This window comes from Equus quagga, chromosome 2, assembly GCF_021613505.1.
Source record: "Equus quagga isolate Etosha38 chromosome 2, UCLA_HA_Equagga_1.0, whole genome shotgun sequence".
Taxonomy (NCBI): Eukaryota; Metazoa; Chordata; class Mammalia; order Perissodactyla; family Equidae; genus Equus; species Equus quagga.
Genome location: NC_060268.1, coordinates 79483047 through 79508399, shown reverse-complemented (window position 1 = coordinate 79508399; position 25353 = coordinate 79483047). Strand labels below are relative to the sequence as shown.

At 48.6% G+C, this 25353-nt stretch overlaps 1 protein-coding gene across 1 annotated transcript in view; it reads right to left on the bottom strand.

Moving 5' to 3' along the window:
- PCSK6 (proprotein convertase subtilisin/kexin type 6) overlaps window positions 1–25353 on the bottom strand; it is a 225301-nt gene that overhangs the window by 7773 nt on the left and 192175 nt on the right. Inside the window, exons 18-23 of the mRNA XM_046652769.1 lie at window positions 15900–16079; window positions 15696–15734; window positions 10244–10346; window positions 9114–9310; window positions 6530–6617; window positions 3528–3631 (exon numbers count right to left, since the gene is read on the bottom strand). Of these exons, the coding sequence (XP_046508725.1) occupies window positions 3528–3631; window positions 6530–6617; window positions 9114–9310; window positions 10244–10346; window positions 15696–15734; window positions 15900–16079 (711 nt within the window). The remainder of the gene's footprint in view (window positions 1–3527; window positions 3632–6529; window positions 6618–9113; window positions 9311–10243; window positions 10347–15695; window positions 15735–15899; window positions 16080–25353) is intronic.

The following is a 25353-nucleotide window of genomic DNA, read 5'->3' as shown; positions in this document are numbered from 1 at the left end:
GGTAGACGACCAGAGCAGATTCAACAACAGGAAAAATGACAAAAACGACTAAGGGCTTATGTGGCAGGGAGTGGGGACCAGGAGAGACAAAAGCTCTGAACGAAGGATCGAGAGTCATGATGGAAACCCTGCAGCTAAGCCAAGAGGACTCATCAACCTGGGGCAGACACTGGTCTAATGAAGAAACCATGCCATCCCTCCGTTCGTCTGTCCATCTGTTCATTCATTCATTCCAACAAGAAGTAAGTGCTGGGCGTCCACTCTGTGCCAAATGTCCCCGAGGAGCACCTGATGGGACGTCACAGAGAGGCAGTGAGGTGGCCACTGGCTGATGGCTTAGAGTGTTGAAAACAGGGAAGAATCGTCTCAGGTGCTCTCTGGTGAGCACAGCCCTAGTTAAACTTCTTCCCCACTTTAATCTGATTGTGGTCTTAGATGGAAGCCTGACAGTTAAGGCGACATATCTGGCTGTCTTCCTGGAGTAACTTCTGGACTAAGACAGGCCTCTTGGTTGTGTCAAAGGAAGACTCCTTTGCAGACTGGGGCCTGCAGGGTGGTTCTGCCAGCACAAGCCCCAGTGCTTCTGGTGGCTGGTTTTATCTCTCAGAACCACAGCTTTAAGCCTGGAAGGGATTGTGTGTGTGAGGCAGAAGCAAGAGCCCTTTGGGGTGACAGGGCCGTAATGGACAGCTGCCCACTCTCTCAGAGCCTCCATGTGGGGTGTCCTCCCTCTCTTGCTGCAGATGCCCCACAAATGTATAGGCATTCTGTTTGGTTTATGTCATTCTAGATGGAAGACTGCTCTTGTGCTTTGGCCACCCCTCCATCACATCTCCAAGGAGCGTCTGGCTTCAGAAGCCCTGGGTCTCAGGAGCTGTGTGGTTCCCGCAGCTGTCCCAGTCGTTGGGCCTCCCCTATTGAACCCGGTTACCCACGTTGTACTGCCTCAGCCACTAGGATCCTTAATGCCTGAGGAGCTTCTGTGGTGGGAAAGAATACTCCTTCTCATTTGTACTTGGTTTAATGCTTAATGCACTAAACTTTGAAGCTGATGAAACACGTTCAACTGGGCAAGATGAAAAAGTTCTGGAGATGGATGGTGGGGATGGCTGCACAACAATGTGAGTGTACTTAATGCCACTGAAGAGTACACTTAAAAATGGTTAAGATGGTAAATTTTATGTTATGGGTATTTTACCACAAGAAAAAAAAGCCTGATTAAACACAAATTTTCAGGACAAACTATTTTCACAATTACTAAAAATTATGAACTTTATAACTCAAAGTCTCTCAGGGATTTCGTTGAGTCACAAGCCTTTACAGGCTTCAGACACTTGAAAAGCTCCCAGAGATCATAATAATAATACCGAAATGGGTTGTGCTTTGACAGGACCCACAACATCATTTGTGGGGCCCAATGCAAAGTGCAAATGAGGTGCCCTTGTTCAAAAACCAGGAAAAATGTGCCATTAAGGGTACTAAGATATAAAATGCTTTCCTTTCTTCTTCAATGTCTAATCCCACGGGTCCCCTGTACCAACCCACAGTAGACCAGCAACCCCAAGGAATCACATCCTCTGTGCCAGGACGTGCTGGGTACCTGGATTGGGTATGGGCACGAGGCTTGTCCCCATTGAGTCACCGCCACACGCCCTGGGGCACTGCTGCCAGGCATGGGGATGTATGCCACCATGCCCAGCCCTGCATGCAGGCCTGACCCCGACACTCCCCAGGAACATGCCCAGGCTCCCGCACCAGTGCAGAGTTGGCAGCAGTGGTTTCTGAGTGGAAGCAGGGAGGGGAAGGCCAGGCGGGCCTGGGCCTCCAGGGGGATGGGAAGTTGGCAGCCAAGTACAGCTGCTTCCAACACAGACTCACACCTGACACGGAGCAAGAAGTCTCGGTGACTCAGAGCAGGGCAGTGAGGTCCTTCTCCCCAGCAGCAGCCAGTGGTGGATGCATGCACCCCAGGAGCTTAGAAAGAACCCAGGCAGGTGGGCATGGGGAGGAGGGGAGGCCCCCAGACAGCCTTAGACCTGCCCGGCGCTGAATTAATTCCCTGAAGTGACGGAGAAGTCACTGGGTTGGGATGAGAGAACCTACAAGCGAATCTATAAAGCTGTTTGCCAACAGGCAGTCTGGGGACATGTAGAAAAGAAAAGTAAATTGAATTATTGAAATCAAAAGCGTTATAAAGCCACACACCTCTAGGGATTCAAGTGACTATGAAATTTAACTAAGTGACATCAGTCATGCTCCTTAATCAACCTGGGCTAAACAAGTCAAAGAAACCAAGAATAAAAATGATAGACAAAAAGGCAACAGAGCAAACTGCTGGGAAAAGCTGCTGAGCTACCAGCGGCTGAGAATGCTTCCAGTCGCTGAGCCCCTGCTCCTTTGGGGGTGGTGCCAGGAGGGTGTCCCAGGAAGGCCCAGCTCCCCCAGGCTTTGAGAACAGGCCCTGGCCAGAGCCCTGCTTTCTCTGGCATGTCCACTCCTGGAAAGCATGGCTGATACTCACATGGGGTCCATGAGGACACACTGGGAGGGCTGTGCCATATAACGGCAACTGTGACCGAGGAGAGACTAACTCTTAAATGATCAGTGCAGCAAAAACTCAATCTCAGGTGAGTTTCATAGAACAAGGACCAGAGCGCCGGGTCAGGAAGGAGGGCCAAGAGAAGATTTAGCCCGAAGTGTGTCTGAGCCCACAAACTCATCATGTGCTTCAACATTCTAGTGCAAATAACTGCAACGGGAAACCCAATAAAACAAATGCATTCTCTGCTCTTCTGCATGAAACGGTACCTGGAAGACATCTGTGTTATAATCTTTGTGGGGAATTACCATACACATAAAATCGTCTATAGAAGTTTTTCCTCTTTGAATAAAATGTTCAACAGAAGCGAGGAGAGGTACAAAAGGACTAAGGCTATGTTTAAAAGGCCTCCTCCTTCCCTTTGCCCCGGAATCGGCCCCACCTCTCCGAATCTTTATAGCATTGCATCTTAGGCAGCGCCTCTGCAGCAGGGTTGGGCTTCCAGGCAAGCCAGCTCACGAGCAGCGAGCAGCGAGCACCTGCGCTCAGCCTGAGAGTAGCCACTGCCGGGCCAGGCTTCTAACGCCAGGAAATCCAGGCTGCTCATTCAGAGTGGGCCCGTGTGGCTTTTCTTTAATTTTAAAAATGGTGGTAAAAGGTACATAAAATTTACCATATTAACCATTTAATAATATAGTTCAGTGGCATTAAGTACTTCACATTGTTGTGCAACCATCACCACTATCTACCCATCCCCAGAACTTTTTCATCTTCCCAAACTGAAACTCTGTACTTATTAAACACTAATTGCCCATTGCCCCACCCCGCAGCCCCTGTAGGGCCTCTGTGATTTAATGCTGCAATTCCACGGAAGTCCATGAAGTCCTAGGGCTTTCAGGGTTTCAAGAGAGTTCGCCTACCCACCTGAGTAACCAGGTTCCGACGTCTGGCATAATGAAACAGATGCCTCTGCAGGCAGAGAACTCACCCACACAGGTTTGGCAGGTGTGATGGCATTCCCCACATCTGACCAGCTCGGAGTCAAAGTAGGTGCCCGGTTCACAGTCTGGAATGCAGCTGCCCCGTGCAAGGCTGTTGGAAAGGAAAATAAGGCAGGTTTTCATGTCTCTTCCAAAATTTTAATGAAATTATGATTTGCCCTCAAATGCCTTTCATGAGAGGAAATGTAAGTTGCCAAAACACAGCTCTCTGTGTCACTTAAGGTTCTGAGCTAATGAAAGCAGGAAAAGCTGTCCTGAAGCCAGCTGGAGGCCTGGTTGGAAAGGATACCCAGGGCCTGGAAGCAGAGCCTCCATCTTCTGGCAGCCGGTGGCCCTGGGCTCCCTCCCCAAAGCCCTGTGGCCTGGGTTCTGGTGTGAGAGGCCAAGTCCTCATGCTCTCTCCTGGTCTGTGATGGCTCCTCTTCTCTGATGGTAATCAAAATTGAACCCAAACCCCAAGAGGAGAACTTGAGCGTGTGTAGGTTACCTCTGGTGGCACACCGGCATTTGTGAGGTCTGAGGGCAGAGGCGGAAGCAAGACTGGTCCTGAAATTCCAGGATCTGCTCCAGCCTCTCCCTTGCTTGAAACCTTCCATACTTCAAGATGAACTTAAAAAATATAAGCTACTCCTGGGACCCAGCGGGCCCTGCCTGATGTGGCTCCCCCCTTCCCCTCTCATCTCATTGAGGACTGCCCTCAGCTTGCTCAGTGAGGTGGCTGAGTGCATGGATTCTGGAGTGGACTCTGGAGCTGGACCACCCTCTCTGGGATCCTGCCTCTGCCACTTCCTAGCTGTGCAAGCCTGACCCTAGGCAAGCCAGCTAACCTCTCTGCACCTTTGTCTCCTCTCCTGTTTACTGGGACAATCATGGCTCCTGAGTCACAAGGCTGCTTTGAGGACCAAATGAGCAAATACTTGTAAAACATTGGAATAGTGTCTGGCATACAGCAGTGTGAATAAATGCCAGCTACCATCATTTCTTCAGTTCCCAAGGTTACGCTGTGTTTGATGCACACGTTGTAAATGGGTCTGCCACCAGACATATTGAACGAGTGCTCTGGGGTGTTTGTGAGATCCAGAGAATTCTGCATTTAGGGGTGAGACATTGGTGGGTCCAAAAGTCTCTCTGCACTGATGGTGGATACCCACCTGGGCTTCTCCTCATCATGGCACCAGGGTGCTGCGACCGGCAGTTACATCAAGTCTAAGAACTGACGGTCCCCGGCGAACCCTCCCTGCATTTATCCCCCTAAAGAGATGGATGGCCAGGAGACAGCGGCTCGGCTGCTCTCACCGCTTTAACGTGACAGAGATGATTTGAAGCCACAGCTTAAGAGGATATTAGGCAATAAAATGAAGCTTTCTGTGGATTATGGCTGACGATGTTTTCAGAGTTTGTGTGCCTCTCTAAACCCTTGTCATGGCTGGAACCGCTGCCTCCATTTGTGTGGCTACTGCTCGAGAGGCATTTTCTCCTCATGACATCGTTCCTGACCTGAGCATCTGATTTCCTCTCACCCACAGGACTCACAGGACCCACAGGATGCAGAAACAAGCTCTCTGTGACGCCTCCAGCACATCCTCGCTGAGAAACAGGTTCTGGTACTGTGGAGACTTCCCTGCTGACACCTTCAGTTACCAGCCTGGGGGCAAGGAGCCTTGGTGGGAGGTGCCATCACAGCCACCTCCCCCGTGCCCCCAGCCACAGTGGCCGGCTGAATGCCCTCGACTTTCTCCCTTGCTCTTTTCCTTTTTGGGGATCTCCTTCCTCGACCACTTCATCCTTTCACTTCTAATCCTGCCTTGTCCAGCTACCAGGTTTAAATGACAATAGGTATAATGCGTGACTTTGGGGGTCCTGGTCCCATTTCCCTCCCCAGAATCCCAGGTGCTTGGATGGTGAGCTCTCTCTCCTCCTGATTCTTCTTCTCCCTGATCTGGAAGAGAGGGGCAGGTTAAGGGCAACTCCAATAAGGCATCAATATCGTGCTTCCTGGGGAAACTGTTTCTCTCCCCTGTTAGTAAAACGTGAGTGATGACGACAATAATATCTATGTCATTGGTCGCTGTGAAGATTAAATGAAGCAGTACTGGTGAGAGCATCAGGAATAAGAGTGCTCATTAAGTTTTCTTCCTTCACTCTTTACTCCAAAAGAATTCAGCCATCCTGGTGAATTCCAGTCCCGGCAGCATTTGGGTGGAAGGGAAGCTGGGGTGGGGGAGATGGGTGCAGGCCTCTAACGTCTCACTATGCAAAGGCTGCTCTTGCCAGGACCAGCAGCATCCTTGCCACCTGGAGGCCTGTTAGATACAGAGTCACAGAGCTGCTGGACCAGTACCTGCATTCTAACAAGAGCCCTGGTGATTCCTGTGCACACTGTGGGACGAGAACACTGCTCTTGCCGACCTTTCCTTTTCTTCCTTAAAATGCAGACCCTAGGATAGTCCCTGCACTAGACTAGGAGACAATGCTGAGCCTGGTGGAAGAGGGAAAACCAGGAATCTGAAGAGCATCTCCAGGGAGTAAGCTTCTCCACCCAGAAGGAGATACCAGAGCCGGGAGGAAAGAGAGAGAAGAGCAGGAGGATGGGCTACCCAGTGGCCCTCCCTTGCCCAGCCTGGGAGGGAAACTGGAGTAGGTGGGGTTACTGGTGCCTAAAAAAGGGAGCTAATGCACCTGGGAGAGCTCCTCACCCTTCCAGCGGCCAGCCCTACTTTACACGACAGACCCACTCTTGCTTTCACCAATTCTCCAGATGCTGCATAAGATGTAGAGATTTTAACCATCCTCTAACTTTCTATCTTCAACACCAGCTACTAAGTGGAAATCTGATTTTGAAAGACTTGGAAACTTTACATTGAAAGGCTTTGGGCCTCTGAAATGTTACCTTTTAAGAAAAAGTTGCAAAAACTTGGTAAATCAATGAAAGAAGCTAAAAACAGCACCAACACTTTGCCATTCTTCAGGTTTGAAAAGAGGGTCTCACCTGAATCCCTCTTTACAGATGGTACATTTCTCTGGTTCATCAATGCACTTTTTACAGCTTGGGTGGCATTTAAGGCAATTTTTCTGACCTGGATAAAAATAAGGTGAGGAAAAGAAAAGGGGAAGAATGGATGTGAATCAAATCTGGGCAAACAAGACTCTGACATTTCAAAGCAGGGTTGATAGAGCGGTGCCCCATGTCAGTCTCCTGAATGAATGATGTCATCAGAAAACAGCCAGAGGCCACGTTGAGACCACGTGCCCAGGTGTAGGATCATAGGTCACAGGTCCCTCCCCTCTCTCTTCTGGAGGAAAGTCCTCTAACAATTCGAGGCCTGGGGGCGGGCCCTCTCCAGGGGAGACACGCTGTGGTTCTGCTTACTGCCACAGGGACCAAGGCTAGTTCTCAGGCACAAGCCTCATAAACACGACAGGAAGCACCCCCCCTAGGGCCTTCATAGGGGTTCTTATTGAAGACTTGGAAGTTACATACACTGAGACACCCATCGTACCTCCTGGGGAAATTCTGGGTCACTGCAACTCCCACCTTCATTTGCATGAGTTATCAGCTAGGTCATTCCTTCTGGCACCTCATCAACACCACCTTGCATTTGGGCTGGGAGCTAAGGGCTGCTTGCTACACCTCTGTGCCTCCTCCCCAGGGCCCCACAGGTGGCGTTACACACACGTGGCAGATGCTCAGCGAGGATGTGTTGGGCCAGTGAGGGTGGCTGATTCTCCCAGGAGTGGGGTGGGATGGAGGAGTCTCCATCCTGAAATCAGGTCTGGGTGGCAGCCCAGGCAGGCGTTGGCAAAGGCTGTGAAATGTGTCTTGCATGACTGTTTGTCTCTCCTCTAAAGAGAGTCTGGTTATCATCAACAGAGGATTGGATAAAGAAGATATGGTATATATATACAATGGAATACTACTCAGCAATAAAAAGGAATAAAATCGTCCCATTTGCAACAACATGGATGGACCTTGAGGGAATTATGTTAAGTGAAATAAGCCAGATAGAGAAGGACAATCTCTGTATGACTCCAGTCATATGAGGAACTTAAAAATGTAGACAAAGAGAACAGATTAGTGGCTACCAGGGGAAAGGGGGGCTGGGGGATGGACACAAAGGGTGAAGGGGTGCACCTACAATATGACTGACAAACAATAATGTACAACTGAAATTTCACAAAATTGTAACCTATCATCAACTCAATAAAAATTAAAGTAAAAAAAATAAAAAAGAGGGGCCGGCCGAGTGGTTAAGTTTGCCCACTCCACTTTGGCGGTCCAGGGTTTCGCCAGTTCGAATCCTGGGGGCAGACGTGGCACCGCTCATCAGGCCATGCTGAGGCGGCATCCCACATGCCACAACTAGAAGGACCCACAACTAAAAATACACAGCTATGTACTGGGGGGCTTTGGGAGAAAAAGGAAAAATAAAATCTTAAAAAAAAAAAAAAAAGAGAGAGTCTGGTTATTTGATGGCTTTATATGTCTTTAAAGATTTCCTGGCTCCTTCTCCACAGGAGTGATAGCAATGCGGTGACAGCCCGGATCAATGATCCCTCCTTCACAGCGAGGCCCGGAGAGCAGCTCTGCGGGAAGGCCTGCCACCTGCACGACTGTCAATATCAAAACAGTGGCTTCTTTCAACTTCTTTGAGAACTATCCTCCATTGATTTAACCCAAACCCTTTTTTGCCTCTTCTGAGGTGAGGTGAATTGGTGAGATACTGGCATGGGATCCTGGGCCCCAGGGCCCCTGCCCAGCCAGCCACTTTCCTGGGATTTGTTGGGATGCCTGGCTTTGCCGCTCTGATCTCAAGTCCCACCTGTGCCATTACTAGCTGGGTACCTTCTGCCCTCTCTCAGCTTTGTTTCCCCATCTGTAGGACAAGGAAACCTTCACCCGCCTCTCAGGGTGTGGTGACTATCTGTAAAGTGTGCCACAAAGACTAACCTGTCTTTTCTGAGCCCGATTAACACTGGCCAGCAGGCTCCTCTTCATTTATGGAGGACTGCGAACCTTCTGCCCACGCTTAAGTCCTAGTTTCAGCTCAGCAGCTCTCCCTAGGAGGAGTTTTCACCCAGTTTTGACCAACAAGTCCATAAGCTGGTGGCGGATCCCCTGACCCCTGACCCAGTGCACACGCCCAGTGCGACAGAGAAGCCTATGGTGCAGTCTCTCCTGGAGGAGAAATTGCAGGACAGACAGCAGGTCATCCTCGCCTTCCTCTTTTGATATCTGAAATCATACTGAGCCCGAGAGCAGCTGGCCCAAGCCACCTCTCTGCCCATCCTTGCTAATGGACATTGACTTGCAGACACATGAAATTCTTCCAGTCACTCTGGAGGATTCCAGCATCACTTTGACTGTTCTGGCTGGTTGTATGTGAATGGATACTAACCACAGGGTCCAAGCGCTTTAATCTCACCATCTCTCCCTACCTCCCCTGTTGAGGGTCCTTTCTCAGAAGGATACAGTACATAGGAAGCAACGGCTTCGAAAATTCTCCCAAGAGAGGGACCCCAGCCTAGAAAGGGGGCCCGACTCATCATTTCCATGCCTGTGGACATGTACTTACTTTCATCAGCGTAAAATCCCGCAGGACAGAGGGTCACACAGCTGTTGATCTCCTGATGGTGATAGAACCCGCGGCGGCAAGACAGGCACTGGGTTGGGCTCCTGCCGGAGCAGGTCTCACATCCCTTGTGGCACCTACGACAGCGTCTTGCTGCTGTGTCCCCGAAGTAGCCCAGTGGGCATGCACTCACACACTTCCTGTGGGAGCCAGAGCAGGAAAGGGCCTTTCCAACTCAGCCCTGGCCCCGCCTCGCCACCCACAGCACTGCTGGGTCAGGCTGAGGCAGGGGCTGGTTGGGAAGGAAACCTTAGCTGCCCTCCCACAAAGGCCCCAAGATGAAGGTTAAACCTAGTGCCCACTGTCTTGGTGAGCACAGTGAGAAGTTCCTAATACAGGGAGAGGGTTGAGGATTGCGTAAGAAGGGGAATCTCTTCCTTTCAAAGGGGCCCCGGGGGAGGCACTCTGAGGCTGTGTTTGGCTTCCATGGGCACCATGATGATGAAGGTATTTGACTTCTGGAACTTTCAGCTCCCACAAAACCCCACCGCTGCTGCCCTTCAGGAGCGAGTCTCCTGGGCAGTGAGTACAGTCAGCAGGACAACTGCCTTTGTGTAGTGCAGGGTGAGTACGCCTGTGGCTGGGACCTCCAGGATACCAGGAGAGTCACGCCTGCACCCCTGCTCCCCACGCACGGCCACACCCCTGTGTGGGCCCTGGTGGGTGTGTGCTCCCCATGCACGGCTGACAGGGCTGACTTTTGGAACACTATTGGCCCCTAAAATGACATTTGTCTACAGTTCCCAAGTGGTCAGTCTTGGCATGCTCAATATAACCCATTTTTGTTTAACAAAACAGATAGAAAAGGGTTTGTAAGCACAGACACCACAATGCCACGGCTTCTGATTTCTCTGTCATGGACACATATGACTGTGTGATGAAAACAAAAAGTAGGAAAACACACAGAATTCCAGAGCAGTGAAGCTGTACGGGATCTCCTTTGGAATGTTACATTAAATTCTAAGTAGGACACCAGGCTGTGGGAGGGGTCTAAGAGCACAGCTTGAAACTGGCCACCTTAGTGGCACTCTGAGGGGCTCCAGGACATGCAGATGGAAGCCACAGCCCGTTACCTGCTGGTCTTGACGTTCCCCAGGCTGAAGTGGACACAGTTCAAGCACTGGTCTGCATTGGGGCCGTCACAGCCTTTGTCTCCACACTCCGGATGGCACACACCTTAAAGAAACAAGCATTTCCTTTCCATAGAGATGCTTTTTCCATCAAATCCAGTCCCCTAGGACCCTCTGTCAGGGCACGGCAGCCTGGCAGGGTCAGGAGAAGCTTCCCTAGAGAGAGGTGGGCTGGAGAGGTGGGCTCCAGTGTCAGAGGGTCTGATGACTCTAGGCAGGGACGGGCTGAGAAGAAGGAAACAGCCAGGGTGGGGACCAAGATGGGGGAAGAGGTGGGCACCGTGAGATACTAGAAGAGAGGCTGTGACAGGCAGGAGAGGCGGAGAACGGCCTTATGCAGTGTATTCCCCTGCATCAGAGTCGTGATGCTGAGACTGGCCAGCTCTTTAGATTCCCCTTGTGAAGGACAAAGCAACACACTATGGGGCGTTGGGCCATAAGGAAACTGCTGGGAAGCAGTGGTGATCCCATGGGAATTAAGCAGCAAAGGCAGGAAGAGGATTCCTGACATGCAGTGGTGGGAGCAGGATGGATTTCCATTTGCTCTGGACCATGGGGCCCTGTCAGTGGATCTCTTTCTTGGCTTCTCTGGCTCTTGCCCTAAGTGGTAGCCATGGCTGTCTTCCCTCAGGTCCCCTACAATCCCCCAATTCTAACTCTGGGGCCTGTGTGTTGTTTGAAAGCGATGGAGAGAAATGCAGGGAGCTCAGTGCATGCCAGCAAACCTCACCTTCTAGGTCCTTCCCTCTAGATGCACCAGGGAAGGGCCCAGCATGAGCCATCTATCACCCTCAGGCCGGGGCGGGGGCATGTCCACAGGTGTCCTCTCCACCCACGACCACACGTGCCAAAGCCAGCGCCTGCCTCACCCCCGACCCCATCCTTCCCAGTCTGGGAAATGGCTCCGGAAAACCTCCCCGTGCCAGGAGGGGCCCGGTGGGGCATTATGAAAGTTTCTGGGTCTTTGGAAGAAATAAAAACCTTCTACAAGGTTTTGGTTGTTGGAGGGGGTGGGGAATGCATTCAGAAGCAAAAAGGAGGTGATTTGCTGGCCACCAGCATTTCACGGGGACGCGAGGGAAAGACAAAAGTCCCCATTCTCTGCTGCCCACAATGGGCCTTTGCTGAGGTGCACAAAGACCCCTTCATCGTCTTTAAAGGGCCTCCAGACCTTCCCAGTGTTAGGCCCTGTTTATTTTGCTTCCCTCCCTGAAGGTTTACGCTGTTGATACTTCCAAAGTTTTCATTGTGAGTTCCACTGTGAACCCCTTTCAAAGCCCTGTTCGTCCAGGGGGCACGCTAGACTGCATCTCTGGTCCGGGGCGGGGAGGGAGCTGGAACGCCACAGAGATCATGTTCTACTATGAGGCCGGCCACCACGCCCAAAGCTCATCACCCAGCCAACCTTCAGCTCCCACCCCTTCCCCAGCTCCCGCCTGTTTTGCTATTTTGGAGTCAATTCTCATTTGCTTGGATTCTTACCCCACCTCATCCCAGACATCCTCTCTTCCCTGTGCCTCCCCTTATGGGGAGGGCCTCAGACATCCTCGCTTCCCTGCCCCATGGCTTTTAATTACCCACTTAATTACCCATTGCACTGAAAGCACAGGAGCCTTCCCACCAGCCTGGACTGCAGAGGCCTCCCCAACACACGGACTTAAGGGCCACCCCCTTCTCCCGCAGGGATTTTTCCTCAAGGCCAAGGGAAGCCGTAAGTCTGTCCCGCTTGATAAAGTGAACAATCTCCTCAGTCTTTAGGAGGTCTGAGGGGAGACGGAGGAGACACAGCAAATTCCTCTCTTCCGGCACGGGAGATGGAACCTCCACCTGAGCAGGATTCGGTCTACAGTATTCGCTGCTAAATTCCCAGCACCTAGAAAGGCGTTTGGCACAGGGCAGGGGCCCAATAAATATTTACTGAGTGGCTGATGGGTGAGAGAATGGATGAAAGGAGAGTGGGTGGAAACGGGGAAAGTGCAGGTGTCCTCACTATCTTCAAACAGAATGTTCTAGCATGTCCCATGGGATAGCCTTGGGGAAGGGCCTGGAGCAGTTGCTCCTGATGCTGGTATGCAGTGTGTGGACTTCACCCCGAGCCCCTCCCGTGCGCCTCTTTCCTGGGGCCTCTCTGTGGTAGAGAGGGTAGTTAGTAACCCTTAGGGGAGCCCCGTGCAAGGCTGGGGTCCACCCAACAGCAAGCGCAGCAGAACACCCACAGGGCATCTTGGTAACCGGCTGCGTCCAGCTCCAGGTGGAGAGCTCAGTGAGATACTACCCCTGTAAAGATGCTTAGATAAACACCTGTAAGCACCTTTCCCAGTATGGCTCCCCACTTGAATTGTCTCGTAAAGCCCAATATCAAGATTCATCTCCTCCATGAAGCGTTCTTCAGTGAAATCTACCTGGCTAGCCACCTTACCCCAATCACTCTGCCCCTCCTAAGCATGCCTGTGGTTTTTTTCTGGCACAGCTGTTAACTCACCCACATAATCTCTGGGTGAGCATATGTTATTTGTGTTGCAATTTGTACTTATGTCTTCTTTTCCTCTTTTCTCAATTAGTGTGAAAATTCGTCAAAGACCCACTGCCTTCCAGTGTCACTTCCCGAGGCTCCAAATACAAGGGGAGCGCAATCAATGTCTGGAGCCCAAAGGCCAGCAGTTGACTCCTCTCTCAAGGGTCTTAGTCTGACACAGGCTTATTTGAAAACTCTACCTTAAACCCCTTGTGGAGCAAAGCCAAGATAAAAAAAAACACCAATAAACAGATAAACATGTTAGAAAGCAACTTCGGAGTTCTCGATTTTGTCATTATGTCCTTAGACCAATTTCTGAAGGAACAGGAGGATGTGGTATCATGATCTTTTTCACCATTCACATCATCTAAGAAAAGCGCACTGGAGCCTCACTGTCACACTATGAGGCACGGAGTGGGAGACAAGGGTACAGCTGGGTGACCACAGATGAGAGGCACCCACGAGAACAACAGACCGCCCTCGCTGCACGACTGGGCTCTTTCTTGACAGCTTGTGACCTGAGCAAGCTACCTAACGTTTCCGGGCCTCTGCCCTCGTCTGTCAAGGGAGTGCTGACGTGTCGTGAGCCTGTGACCTGATACAGTCCTGCTCAGGCCATGCCATTTGTCCTACGAATCAATTCCGCTGTGCCTGTTGAGCTGCCCTGAACAAAGTCTTCCTGGCAAAGGCCACACTGAGGCTGGCCATCATGGCAAAGCTCTCCACCTTCAGTACCACGACCACTGATGTTTCCCGGCACCTCACCCGGCCCACTGTGGCTGCCGCCCTTCCTCCCTGCTGGACCCCTGAGTCCTCCCCATCTCCTCACCCCCAAGTTAGATTTCCACACCCTCAGTTACTCTAGGAACTCTAGACTCTAGCACGACCTTGACCTTCCGCCAGCCTCAGCCCCAGGGAATAACTCTGGGTGCCTCCTCTGCCCCCATTCGCAGGGAGTGAGGTTGGCTGAGTCCACTTTATGGCTGCCCCCTTCCCAGGGCAACTCTCCTGCCAGCTCTGGCGAGGTGCATGCCACCCCCTAGGAAGCCCTGCTGCCTCTTGGCAGACGGTCTTGACTGCTACTGTCCTGGGATCCTTGCTGACAGTGGGTGGCTAGACTCCATTCTCTGCCTCTCGCTCACCTCCTCTCCTTTACCTCTTGTCCCAGGGAGAGCTGCCCCTCCATTTCTGTCTGCTCCCCCTGCAGTGCTGCCAAGCACCCCCTGCTGCTGGCCCCTAGGACCACTGCTCCGTCAAACACCCCTACCCATTCCTGACAGGGGAACTGCTCTGGGGTGGAGCCTCTCCTGGCCTGGGACCCTCACCCCCCCATGCCCCCTCTGCCCATGCCAGCTCTCTGCATTCTCAAGAAGCCTCCCCCCACACCAAGGTCATGCCTGCAAGCTCCGGCCTTAACCCCCCAGCCTCTGTGCCAAAACTCTGCAAAAAGTTAATAATCATTGGCCCACTTCAAAATCACCTCTCACCTTCACCCTCTCTCTCTCCCGGGCTACTGTACCCGGGCTTGTCTGTGCCTGAGACTCCTTCCACAAGGGACAGCGACAAGATGCCCCATCCCACATGTTCCCTGACTGTGCTTTGGAATCTAACGTGGCTGCTCCCTCCCCCTCCCCCCCTCCTCCTTTCTCCCTCCTCCTCTTGGGAGCCCTGTCCCCCTTTGTCCTCCACACCAGGGCACCTTCCTGCTCTCACCCTTCTCTTGCTCTTTCCCTGTCTCCGGCTCTTCCTGCTGTTACTGGCCCACCCATCCCACTATCTCCGAGACTACAGGGACCTTCTCCAAGCACTGGGAACACATCTTAATCCCGACCCCTACACCCATCCATCTAGGCTGTGCTGGAGAAAGACTGAGTGACTTGGGCTGCAAAACAGTCTTATAGTGAGATTCCAGAATACTGTAAGGTTAGAGTCAGTAGCAGATTTAACAAAAAAAAAATCAGTCCTTTATTAATAATTACTAAATCTTGCCATAGTTTATAAATCACAGGGGGAAACAGAGTAGATTAGTCCATACATAATTCAATGCTCCATTTTAAAGGAATGGTAGAAGAAATTTAAAATTGAATCGACCATAATTTATGCTTCATATGTACTGGTGAAATTCTCCATTTTGTTACTCTTTTTTTTCAGAAGCTATTAGATAACTCAAAGCATCAGAGTTCTTAGATATCACCCATCATTTATGAAGTAGCTGTAATATTTAGCTAAGGAAAATATGCCCAACCAGAAATGCTGTTTCTCACAAATCACTGTGGGATGGCTCAGAGGGAAAGGAACAGCTTTCTACCTGACGTGCTAATCAAGCCCACGCCAGCCCTGCTGCCGGCCCCGCTGCCAGGAACGTTGAGGCCCTCTCTGGGGCCGCTGCAGCTCTCTGCTGCCTCCGCATAGGGAGCTGGAGGCCCAGAACCAGGTGCTGCCCTGGCAATGGTACAACTGGAGGAAAAGGATTTGCAATGAGGCATCTTTACTTCCCATGAGATTCTTAAGCTATTTCATGTAGCGTCAGTATCTAATGATGGGAAGTCTTAAGACCCTTTCTTGGCTCTTTGGCCCAGCCCAGAGGCTCAAGATCTCCACTGCCACCTCCTCTCCTAGCCATGCTCATCCAATGCAGCATCCTGGACACTGTTAGCACCCTCATCCTTCCCACATCCTGGCTACAAGGATTGAAAGTGGATGAGCTCAAGAGAGAGTCAGGAGGCTGGGAGGTGAGACAGGGGCCTCTAAGGAAAAGAGGTGCCCTAGGAGGAGGCTCATTAACCAGGGGGCAAGTCTTAGTTCTGGTTGGGCATAGAGAACCTCAGTTTCCCAGCCTTGAAAGGTTGGAGAATACTTACTGGTATGAAGTATACTTACTAGTCTGTAAAATATTAGGAGAGCCGTGGGTGGAAGGAGCTGTGTGAGTGCAAATTACCATCATTATTACAACTTCCAGGAGAGAAGGAAGACATACAATCATAACCCCACCTGCTGTCAGGAACAGCCCCACATTTTAAGAGCTACAGTGGAAAGCCAGAACTTGGAGAGGCTAGCTGTCTCCTCTGGCTTCTGGTTCATTACCTGTGTAGTCCTCTTCATCCTCGGGAAGCTCGGCCTGGGATGGCAGCAGAGCGGCCTTGGGGGGCTCAAGCTCCAGGGCTGAGAGCTCCAGCATCCGAGAGCGGGACTGATGGGAGCTGAAGGTGGTGTATGGGTGCTCCGCCGTGCCATACAGGATGAGGCTCCATTCCTTCAACTTCCCTGGAAGGCACCAAACTCAGAGTGACCCTGCAGCCAAGAAACTCCCTTGGGAAGCTCTTGATACACTCTGGCCTCCTGGCCTGGCCAAAGGCCTCTGTCACTCACAGAAGTGCCAGGCACTGCCTGGCCGGGCCCCCGAGCCCTCCTTCCACAGCAGGCTGCTGCACTCACCACCCTCACGTCCTAGTTACCTGAGGACCAGGGACACCTCTACTGCCCAGGCCATGTTCTCTGCCCCCGAGTCTCACTGCAGCCTCCCTCAATTGGCTTCTACTCCCACAACTGGCAACAGCTTCCTCCCACTCTTGGAATACCCAGTGGGTAGATCCGGGGCCAGGCCTGGCCCTGAGCCTTGTCTCAAAAGCCTCCAAATTCGATAACTGGGTCACACCGAGGAGTCCTGCTGTTTGGATGCTCGACCCCGGATCCCAGGGAGACTGGTCTTGGGCTCTTTCCTTCATAGCCAACCCCGAGGAAGGTGGGGAAGTTTGGTGGGGGGCAGCGGTGGTGCAAACCCAAATGTCCAGAGAGGCTGGGTATAGGGAGGACGTCCTCAACAAGAGGAAGGTGACTGGCAAAGACCGGCTGAGTGTAGGGAAATGAGAGAGGCGTGGGGAGGACAGTGGCTGAAGGGCAGGCACCCAGCTATGCAGCGGGGGAGGGAGGAGAAGAGGGCAGCAGGGTCCCTGCCCACTGAATGCCTCCACATGAGAACGATGGCCTGTGCTGCTGGGACCTTTCACATGTAAAGAGAAGTGGGAAAGCAGGCCTGCAATTTCCAGATGAAATCCCTGATGTCATAAAACATATTAGGAGCCGAGTTAGATATGTTTGTGGGCTGGCTCAGTTGCAGGCCACAGGTCTGGGCTTCCCCTTCTTACCATAGTGTCGCCAGCATTCGGAGCAGGGTGACCATGTTGAGGAGGTCATTGTTGTCATTTTCGTACAAATGAGGGGCCGAGGTCCAGTGTGCCCTGCCCGCAGACACAGTGCTCATGCTAATAGACTCACTGCTGCCCCAGCCTTTCAGCGTTTCTTTAGAACTAGATCAGCCCAACACAAAACACAATCTCCCAGTTGCCAGCCACCTCCATGAACCCTCACGACTGGCCACCATGACCCAAATTAGGAACAGTGTCTTTGCCAGCTTCAGGTCTGTGTGGGCTGGGAAAATCCCTGGCTTCCTCTTCATTATCTGTCATTGGGTTTCTTGGGAATCAACATTCTTTAGGTGAGGGAAATTATTGCTCTGATTCTTTGGTATCTATTTGTCTTTTTATTGTCACTTCTGCTCACACTACTCTACGTCTTTGCTCTGAATGGCAGGTCATCTGCCTTTAGATACCTGTCTATATACCATGTTTGCAATGTGGGAAGCTCTGCCAGTATATGTTTATCTTTTATTCCAATTCTGGGAATCTCTTGCACTCCCTAAATCCCAGAACAGGCACCCTGCTTGTCCATATACCCCATAAGCCTGTGGGCTGTAATCCACACTGTCCTAGGTGGATGCATGGAGGACAGAAGCAGAACTGGCCTGCAGCTCTGTTGGAGGAGGCCATTGAGAGAATGTGACTACCAGCTGACCTGTGAGCTGGACCTGGGCAACTGGAGGTTCCTCACCCCTCCCCTGTCGTTGGGATGTACTTCTGCTCACGGTTCCCACACTAGGAGCCATTTCAAGGATACAACCTTGAGAGAGTAAGGTGTTGCTGAGACCATGTGGACTGAATATGTGACTGAACTCCATTAAGGCCTCTGTATAAACTTTTAAGATACAGCGGGTGGGTGTGGAGATCTACTCATCTTGTGGTGCCCAAGACAAGCTCATATGTAAGCTCCCCTGTTTATTACAAATGCCACCTACTACTCTGGAGTGTCTACCTCTTTCTTCGGTCTCTCCTTGCCTTCTGTGTATGGGAACCAGTTTTGAATTTCACCCAGGAACTCTTGGGGTTGCAAAGCAACTGCTCACCAGGCCAAACTCTGGTGCTGTTCTAAATGGCGTTTGACTTTGATTCAGTTCCACAACATAACACAGAGCAGTGCTGTTTCTTTTAATCATCACTCTAGCCAACCAAGGTCCAGGCCGTGAGAGCCTGCAGCCCCCAAGCCACCTCAAGTTGGGCCCCGTGACACCTGGGCCTCTCCCGGTCTGGCCAGGATTGGAGAGTATAGTTCCTTCAATTTGAAAAAGCAGTCTGAGCCATTTCACTGGACACTGTCCTCTACAGGGCGTGGTTCTTTTAGACATTCTGTGGCCATTTCCCTAACACAGTCCTAACACAGGCTACAGTCAACGATGACAAGGCGAGAAGCACTTCACACGGGCGCAGGTGCAGAGAACACAGTCCCTGGTTATGAATCCTCATCTGTTCTCAACTCCTTAGGATCAAATTAAAGCTACAATTCAAAACCACAAAGCAATTTGGGCATTTTAACTACTGAGTGACGAACTGTGATTAAGGTGGGAGCATAATGACTACACGACAGAGACCATAGGCCCTGTGAGCTATAATTTGAGTCGAAATTTATTTCAACACTATATGATGTCTCCAAAAACACCCACCAAAGGCCTCGTCCCTAAAATTAGATTCTTATTTTTGGATATAGTTTTGGCAGGACAAACAAGAGGGGCTGCTCTGGGCTCACGATCAGCACGCACCCTGCGTGGAGGGAGAGGGAGCAGAAAGAATTCCAAGAAACCACGAGAGCAGATCTAAAGAGTTCTCATCACAAGGAAAAAACCAATTTTTCTCTTTTGTGTGTGTGTGTCTGTATGAGATGATGGATGTTAACTAAACTTATCATGGTAATCATTTCATGATATATGTAAGTCAAATCATTATGCTCTACACCTTAAACTTATACAGTGCTGTATATCAATCATATCTCAATAAAACTGAAAGAAAAAAAAGAATTCCAAGAAACCAGCAGAGGAGGTGGCTTGCAGGAGGAGGCTGGGGTTCAGGAATGGAAGAGAGACTTCATTTTTAATGTTTTCCCTTGGGGTCTGTTTGATGTTTTAAAAAAACCACAGCATATATTAACTTTCACATATATAAATTGTTTAAAAATTTAAGTTTAATTAAAAAATATACGAATGAAGTGATTGTATGGTCAAGGAAAAAACATTAAAAAGCTTTGGTACTCAGGGCTTTTGATTCACATTTCTGAGTAAGTAATAAATATGAATGGCTTAAAATCCAAAAGTATAGGGGCCAGCCTGGTGGCACAGTTAAGTTCACATACTCTACTTTGGTGGCCTGGGGTTTGCAGGTCCGGATCCTGGGTGCGAACCTAGCACCACTTGTGTAGCCATGCTGTGGCAGCATCTCACACAAAAAATGGAGGAAGACTGGCATAGATGTTAGCTCAGTGACAATCTTCCTCAAGTAAAAAGAGGAAGATTGGCAACAGATGTTAGCTCAGGGTCAATCTTCCTCTCACACACACACACACACACGCACAAATCCGAAAGTCTAAAAGAGAATACAATGAAGTTTCCCTCCAGCCCCATCCTCTGGCCACCATCTCTCTCCCCATAGGCAACCCGGTTACTTGTTTCTTGTGCATCTTTCCAGAGCTATTTATTCTTATCCCAGAAAATATGAACACAGATTCGGCCCCATCCCTTTCATTAACACACCTGGTAGCACCTTCTGCACCTTGCTTTTTCCATTAACAATGCTTCTTGGTGATCTTTCCATCAACTGCACTTGAGAGATGTCGCATCATTTACTTAACAATCCCCTATTGACAGGCATTTAGATTGTGTCCAAATATTTCCAGTTATGAAAGTGCTATACCCTTGGTCATACAAGAAGGGACCCAATGAGGCGGGCAAAACAAGGACCCTGGGGTGACATGGTCTGGGTTTGAATCCCAGCTCTGCTACCTACTAGCTGCGTCACCTTGGGCAAATTACTTAATCTCTCTGTTCTTTGGTTTCCTCATCCATAAAGAGGGGATAAGAATAATAATAATATCTACCTTATGGAATTGTTTGGGGGATCAAATAATTTAATGTCAGTAGACGACTTAGAATAGTGACTGCACATAGAAGTCATTACGTAAGTGTTTATTAAATAAAATCTAATGAATATATCATTTCATATGTGTGTAAGTATATCTGCAGGCTACATTCCCAGAAGTAGAATGGGGGAATCAAAAGGAATGTGAATTTGTCATTTTGATAGACATTGCCTAATTGCCCTCCATGGGGTCAGGTCACTTTATACTTCTCCCAGGGACATATCGGCAAGCCTGCTCCTGCACAGCCTTGGATGGACCATCTGATAACTCGGAGAAGTTCACTTTGCATTTCTCTTACTGACACAAGAAGCGGAGCATCTTTTCATATGATTAAGAGTGAGACACCTTTCTGATTTGATAAAGTTTGAAGCAATTCATAAACTCAGAAATTTACCAAAAATATTTGCTTGAAACAAGTGATGAGACTTCAAAGATGAATGAAAGTGCATCTTAGCCAAGTTCGTACCAAGTACAAGTGGACCAAGAAGGTGTTCTGCTCACTTGGTTTATATTTCTGTTCCTTCTCCCCACCTGCAAGAGATCTTCATGAGAGCCTGTGAGGGGGCAGGCACTGTGCTAAGCAGTCAGGAGCATGGAAGAGAGAGCAGGCAGGGAGAGGGCAGTGGGCGGCAGTAACCCCACCTGCTCCCCTTTCCTAATAGGGGTTATGTGGAAAACTTGACCTGAGGGTAAGGTTGGACACATTGCTCTCCTTTCTCTTGTACATGCTCTGTTTAACTCTACCAAGGGAGTCTCTGACTTTTTCTGCCTTCATAAGACATGAAAATAAGTGGTCCCGTGTATGGCATAAATGTGAAGTGCATTCTCTTTTCAAGTTATTTTTTCCTAATTATAAAAGGACGACTATTAAATACTGAAACACATAAAGAAGAAAATAAAAATCACCTATAATTTGCTTGGCATAGTCTCTTCTTGGCTGTTTTCTATGCACATGTATTTTTTCACATAGTTGAAATCACTCAGTGCACCAATTTCTCCTTTTCTTCTACTTAGCATTAAATCACGTTCATCACATTCAGAAATTATTTATTTACCCGTTTATTGTCTTCTTCCCCTTCCTCAGACTGGATGTACCACTTGGGCAGAGAATGTGCCTTTCTTATTTGGTGCACTGGCCTCAGTGTACAAGTTTCTGGCATGTGCTCAATAAATGTTTGCTAAATTAATATCTTAAAGCATAATTTTTTGACTGCAAAATATTTCACTGAATGAATGTAACCATTTACTTAACCAATCTCATATGATAGGTTATAACAGGACATATGTTCCAGTTTCCTTTTTATTTTGACTTTTATACATGAATTTGCCAGAAATATCATTTGCTGCAGTCTGAACTACTTTCTCCAGAGAGATTCTCCAAAGGGAATAAGACATTGTTAAGGCTCTTAACACACAAAGTCAAATGATCCCTCCACGGTGTTTGGCGTCTCATGAGGCTTGATGCAAAAGCAGCCAGGTGAGGGACCACAGGTCAGCTGGGAGAAGCAGTTCCCTTAGAAGAATCCTACCCAGTACACAGTCCCTTCCCCAACCCACAGTCCCAGCTGAAGTGGGTCAAAAGGATCAGATACCAGTGACTTGGTGTCACGCGTTAAAGCAGAGACACACAGGAATGTGTGGGCTCTAGTCTTCAGGGTGATCTCCTCCTCTTGCCAAGTCAACACTTATCCATCACCCGGAGCATCCAGCACTCACTAGGATCAGGTCCCAGTGCCAGGTCCCTCCAAGCTCACTGTCCCCAGAGCTGCACTTGCTTTGGGGAGATGAGGCACATGGATGTGGAACCAAGGAAGAAAGAGAAGAAGAATGCATCTAAGAGTACACCTGACCAGAGACTAAGTCCACACTCAACAGAGCGGCCATCCAGAGGCAGGAGGACTTTAGAATGTGGGTCTGCTCTGGACAAAGCATTTAACAAGAATGTATTATTTACTATTCAAGGTACTCCGCATGCCTGTCCAACTTTATCCTTACAAAAACCCAACTAGTATCATTAATTCCTTAATTTCCAGGTGGGGATCTTAAAAGATATCCAAATCCAAATTCTTTGGTTTTCTCTCCTTCAGTTTCCTGAGACTGTAGTACAAAGAACGGCACATCCACCTGCTTAAACACTTGGCCGGCACTGCCAGTACTCTGTCTCCAGATGTCACCAGATAAGCCCAGGCAACTGTAAACATGAGGCAGAGGATAATCCGGGGCTAATGCCCTCTGAGGCTGCCAAGAATGGCTTTATCATCCTTCACTATCTTCAATGCAGCATTTCCCCTCAATGAAGTGAATTCATAATGAACAAACAGGATTATTTCTATTATTCAAAGAAGGAACCAGAATTAAGGGAAGACTAAGGTTGAATTTGCAAATAGGAAAGTCCCGGCAGTAATGAAGCTTTTCTCTCCCTGGCATTTTGAAATAAGCATTGAAAATCCTCGAGAGGAGACTTTACAATTGGGAACAAAGCCGGTAGAAGTGGAGGAAAGGTTTCGTTAGATTAAGGACTCTGAGCTAATACTTTTGAACTCCTGGGGTTTCGTTGGCCATAAAAGAAGTTATTAACAATAAAGAATTTATTAATTCTGCCTCCACTCACATTATTTAAAATATGTAGGGAGAAATTCTTTAATTGGAACACAGTAAAGAAAGAGAGGCCAAGAAAAATCAAGAAATATGTTCAGTCTAACACTCCGGTGGAAGTTTTTGCCTTCTCAGGTTCAGTGAACCTGAGTTACAAAGTTTACAAAGTTTAATGCAGAGGTTTCAGTGGAAGGAATAAAAAAGGCTCACCTTTGTCTGTTTATAAAAATATACAAGAACATTTTAAAAAGGTAAATTTTATGGAATGTGAATTATGTTTCAATAAAGTTTGTTATATGAAATATTGTATACACACCCACATGCATACACATAGAAATACCAAATTTTACTCAATAAATTTAACACATAGTTAAAAATGCACTTTAAGTCCACATTTTGGCAAGCAAGAGGGAGGAAGATAAAGAGAATTGAGGAAATGGCCTGCAAAGCATATGGACGAGTGCACACACGTGTGTGCCCCCCCAAGCACACACGTACATGCACACCCTCAGAGCCAGATGTAAGCAAGAGGAGGTGGAAGAATCTTCCCTATGATCTTGTAGCCATAAAAACCCTTAAAGACGGTATTCTGAGTGCCAGGAAAAGGATCTAAAAGTCCTAAGCTCCAGCGTTTGAGTGAAATGTAGAAACAAATCCACATTCAGTAAAGAACAATCAATTGTCCTGTACGGCAAAGCACAAAATAGCCCTTTTCTTTTTTCAAGGCATTTATCTGGTTCTCCCATTATTCTTTCTTAAAATGCAGCAGCCTGTTCCTGTTTTATAGGTAAACTCTTTCATTTCCCCTGAGGATACCTATGAGCTAATAGACATTATATACTGGTCTCTCCTCGGGGTTTCTGGCACAGAGCTCCTGAAATCCTTCTAATTTCCTAAGAGATAAGAGCACTAGGAGCACCTCTTGATCTAATATTTCATCTTTGCCCCTTTCCTGACAGAGGGCTCCCAAAACCTTTGAAATTCCTAAGTGGTAAGAGCACTAGGAGCATCTTTTGTTCTAATGAGGTTATTCTGGATAGGCTCCTGGATGGGGGCTGGTCACCAGAAAGACCAAGCTGTGATTAGAAGCTTGGAATTTTCAGCCCCTTCCCCAGTCCTCCAGGAAAGGGAGAGGGGCTAGAAATCGAGTTAATGACTGATCATGTGTATGTGATGAAGCCTCCATAAAATCCCAATAGCAAGGGTTTCGGGTTGCGTCTAGGTGGGTGAATACATTAACACCAGGAGGATGACACAACCCAACTCCACAGGGACAGAAACTCCTGAGCTTTGTACCTTCCCAGACCTCACCCATCCATCTCTTCACCTGGCTGTTCATTTGTATCCTTTATTATATCCTTTAATAAGCTGGTAAACATGTTTCCTTGAGTTTTTTGAGCCACTCTAGTAAATTAATTGAACCCACAGAGGGGATCTTTAGAACCTCTGATCTACAGCCAGTTGGTCAAAAACACAGGTGATAACCTGGGCCTGTGATTGGCTTCCGGGGGAGGGGGGGGGGAGGAGTGGGAGGGGGAGAGGGGGAGAGGGGAGAGAGGGAGAGAGAGTGCGTGTGTGTGTGTGTGTGTTGCTGGGGGGACAGTCTTGTGAGGCTGAACTCTTAACATGTGGGATCTGATGCTATCTTGGGCTAGAGAGTGTTAGAATTGACTTAAATTGTAGGACACCTTGCTGGTGTCACAGAGAACTGCTTGTTGGGGGGAAAACCTCCACACATTTGGTGACCAGAAGTGTCAGAAGAGAAGTGTTCTGTGTGAGTAGTAAAGGAGACTCACAGGAGAGAAACACAGTAGGGAAGAAAAAGGTTTTCCCCTACTCAGGAGGGAAAGACTGAGTTTTTCTATTTTGTAATACCAATTGTTGTTTTCTTGAAGTTTTCTTTCACTGCCTAAATTGCCTTTCCCCTCCAAGTTCCTTCTCTGTTAAAGTTTGTTTCTACTTTAATGTTGGATAATTTCCTCAAATGTCTGGTGTTCCTTGGGGGTTCTTTTATATTTAGCGGTGACACACTAAAAATCCAACCAGAAGTTCTGTGTGCGGGAATACTGGAATGCACTTTTGTGTGTTTATTCATTTTCTATATGGCAAACTTGCTAGCTTGTACAGCATGAGAAAGGAAACATTACCATAGTATACTAGGTGGCTCAGATGTAAACAGCATTTACATAATAAATGTAAACACTTCCCACCAGAAACAAGGAGGTCAGAAGAAAATGGAATATCTTTAAAGTGCTGAAATAAAAAAAAACACTGCCAACCCAGAATTCTCTACCCAGTGAAAATTCCATTCAAAAATGGGTCAAGTCACAGCACCATCACAATGATTTCCTCTGAGCAGAGTCAAATCAATGCATCAATAAATGAGCAAATAAACACATTTTTTAAAACAAATAGAAAAATGAGTTGAAATAAAGAGATTTTGAAATAAATCCAAGCCTAGCAAATTCATGGTCAGCAGGCCAGCATGATAAGAAATGGTAAAGGAAGTTCTTCAGGCAGAAGGAAAATTATACCAGATGAAAATTCGGATCTACAGGAAAGAATAAAGAGCATCAGAAATGATAAACGTAGGTAAACATAAAAGAGTGGCTTTTTTTCTTCTCTTAATTTCTTTAAAAGACAA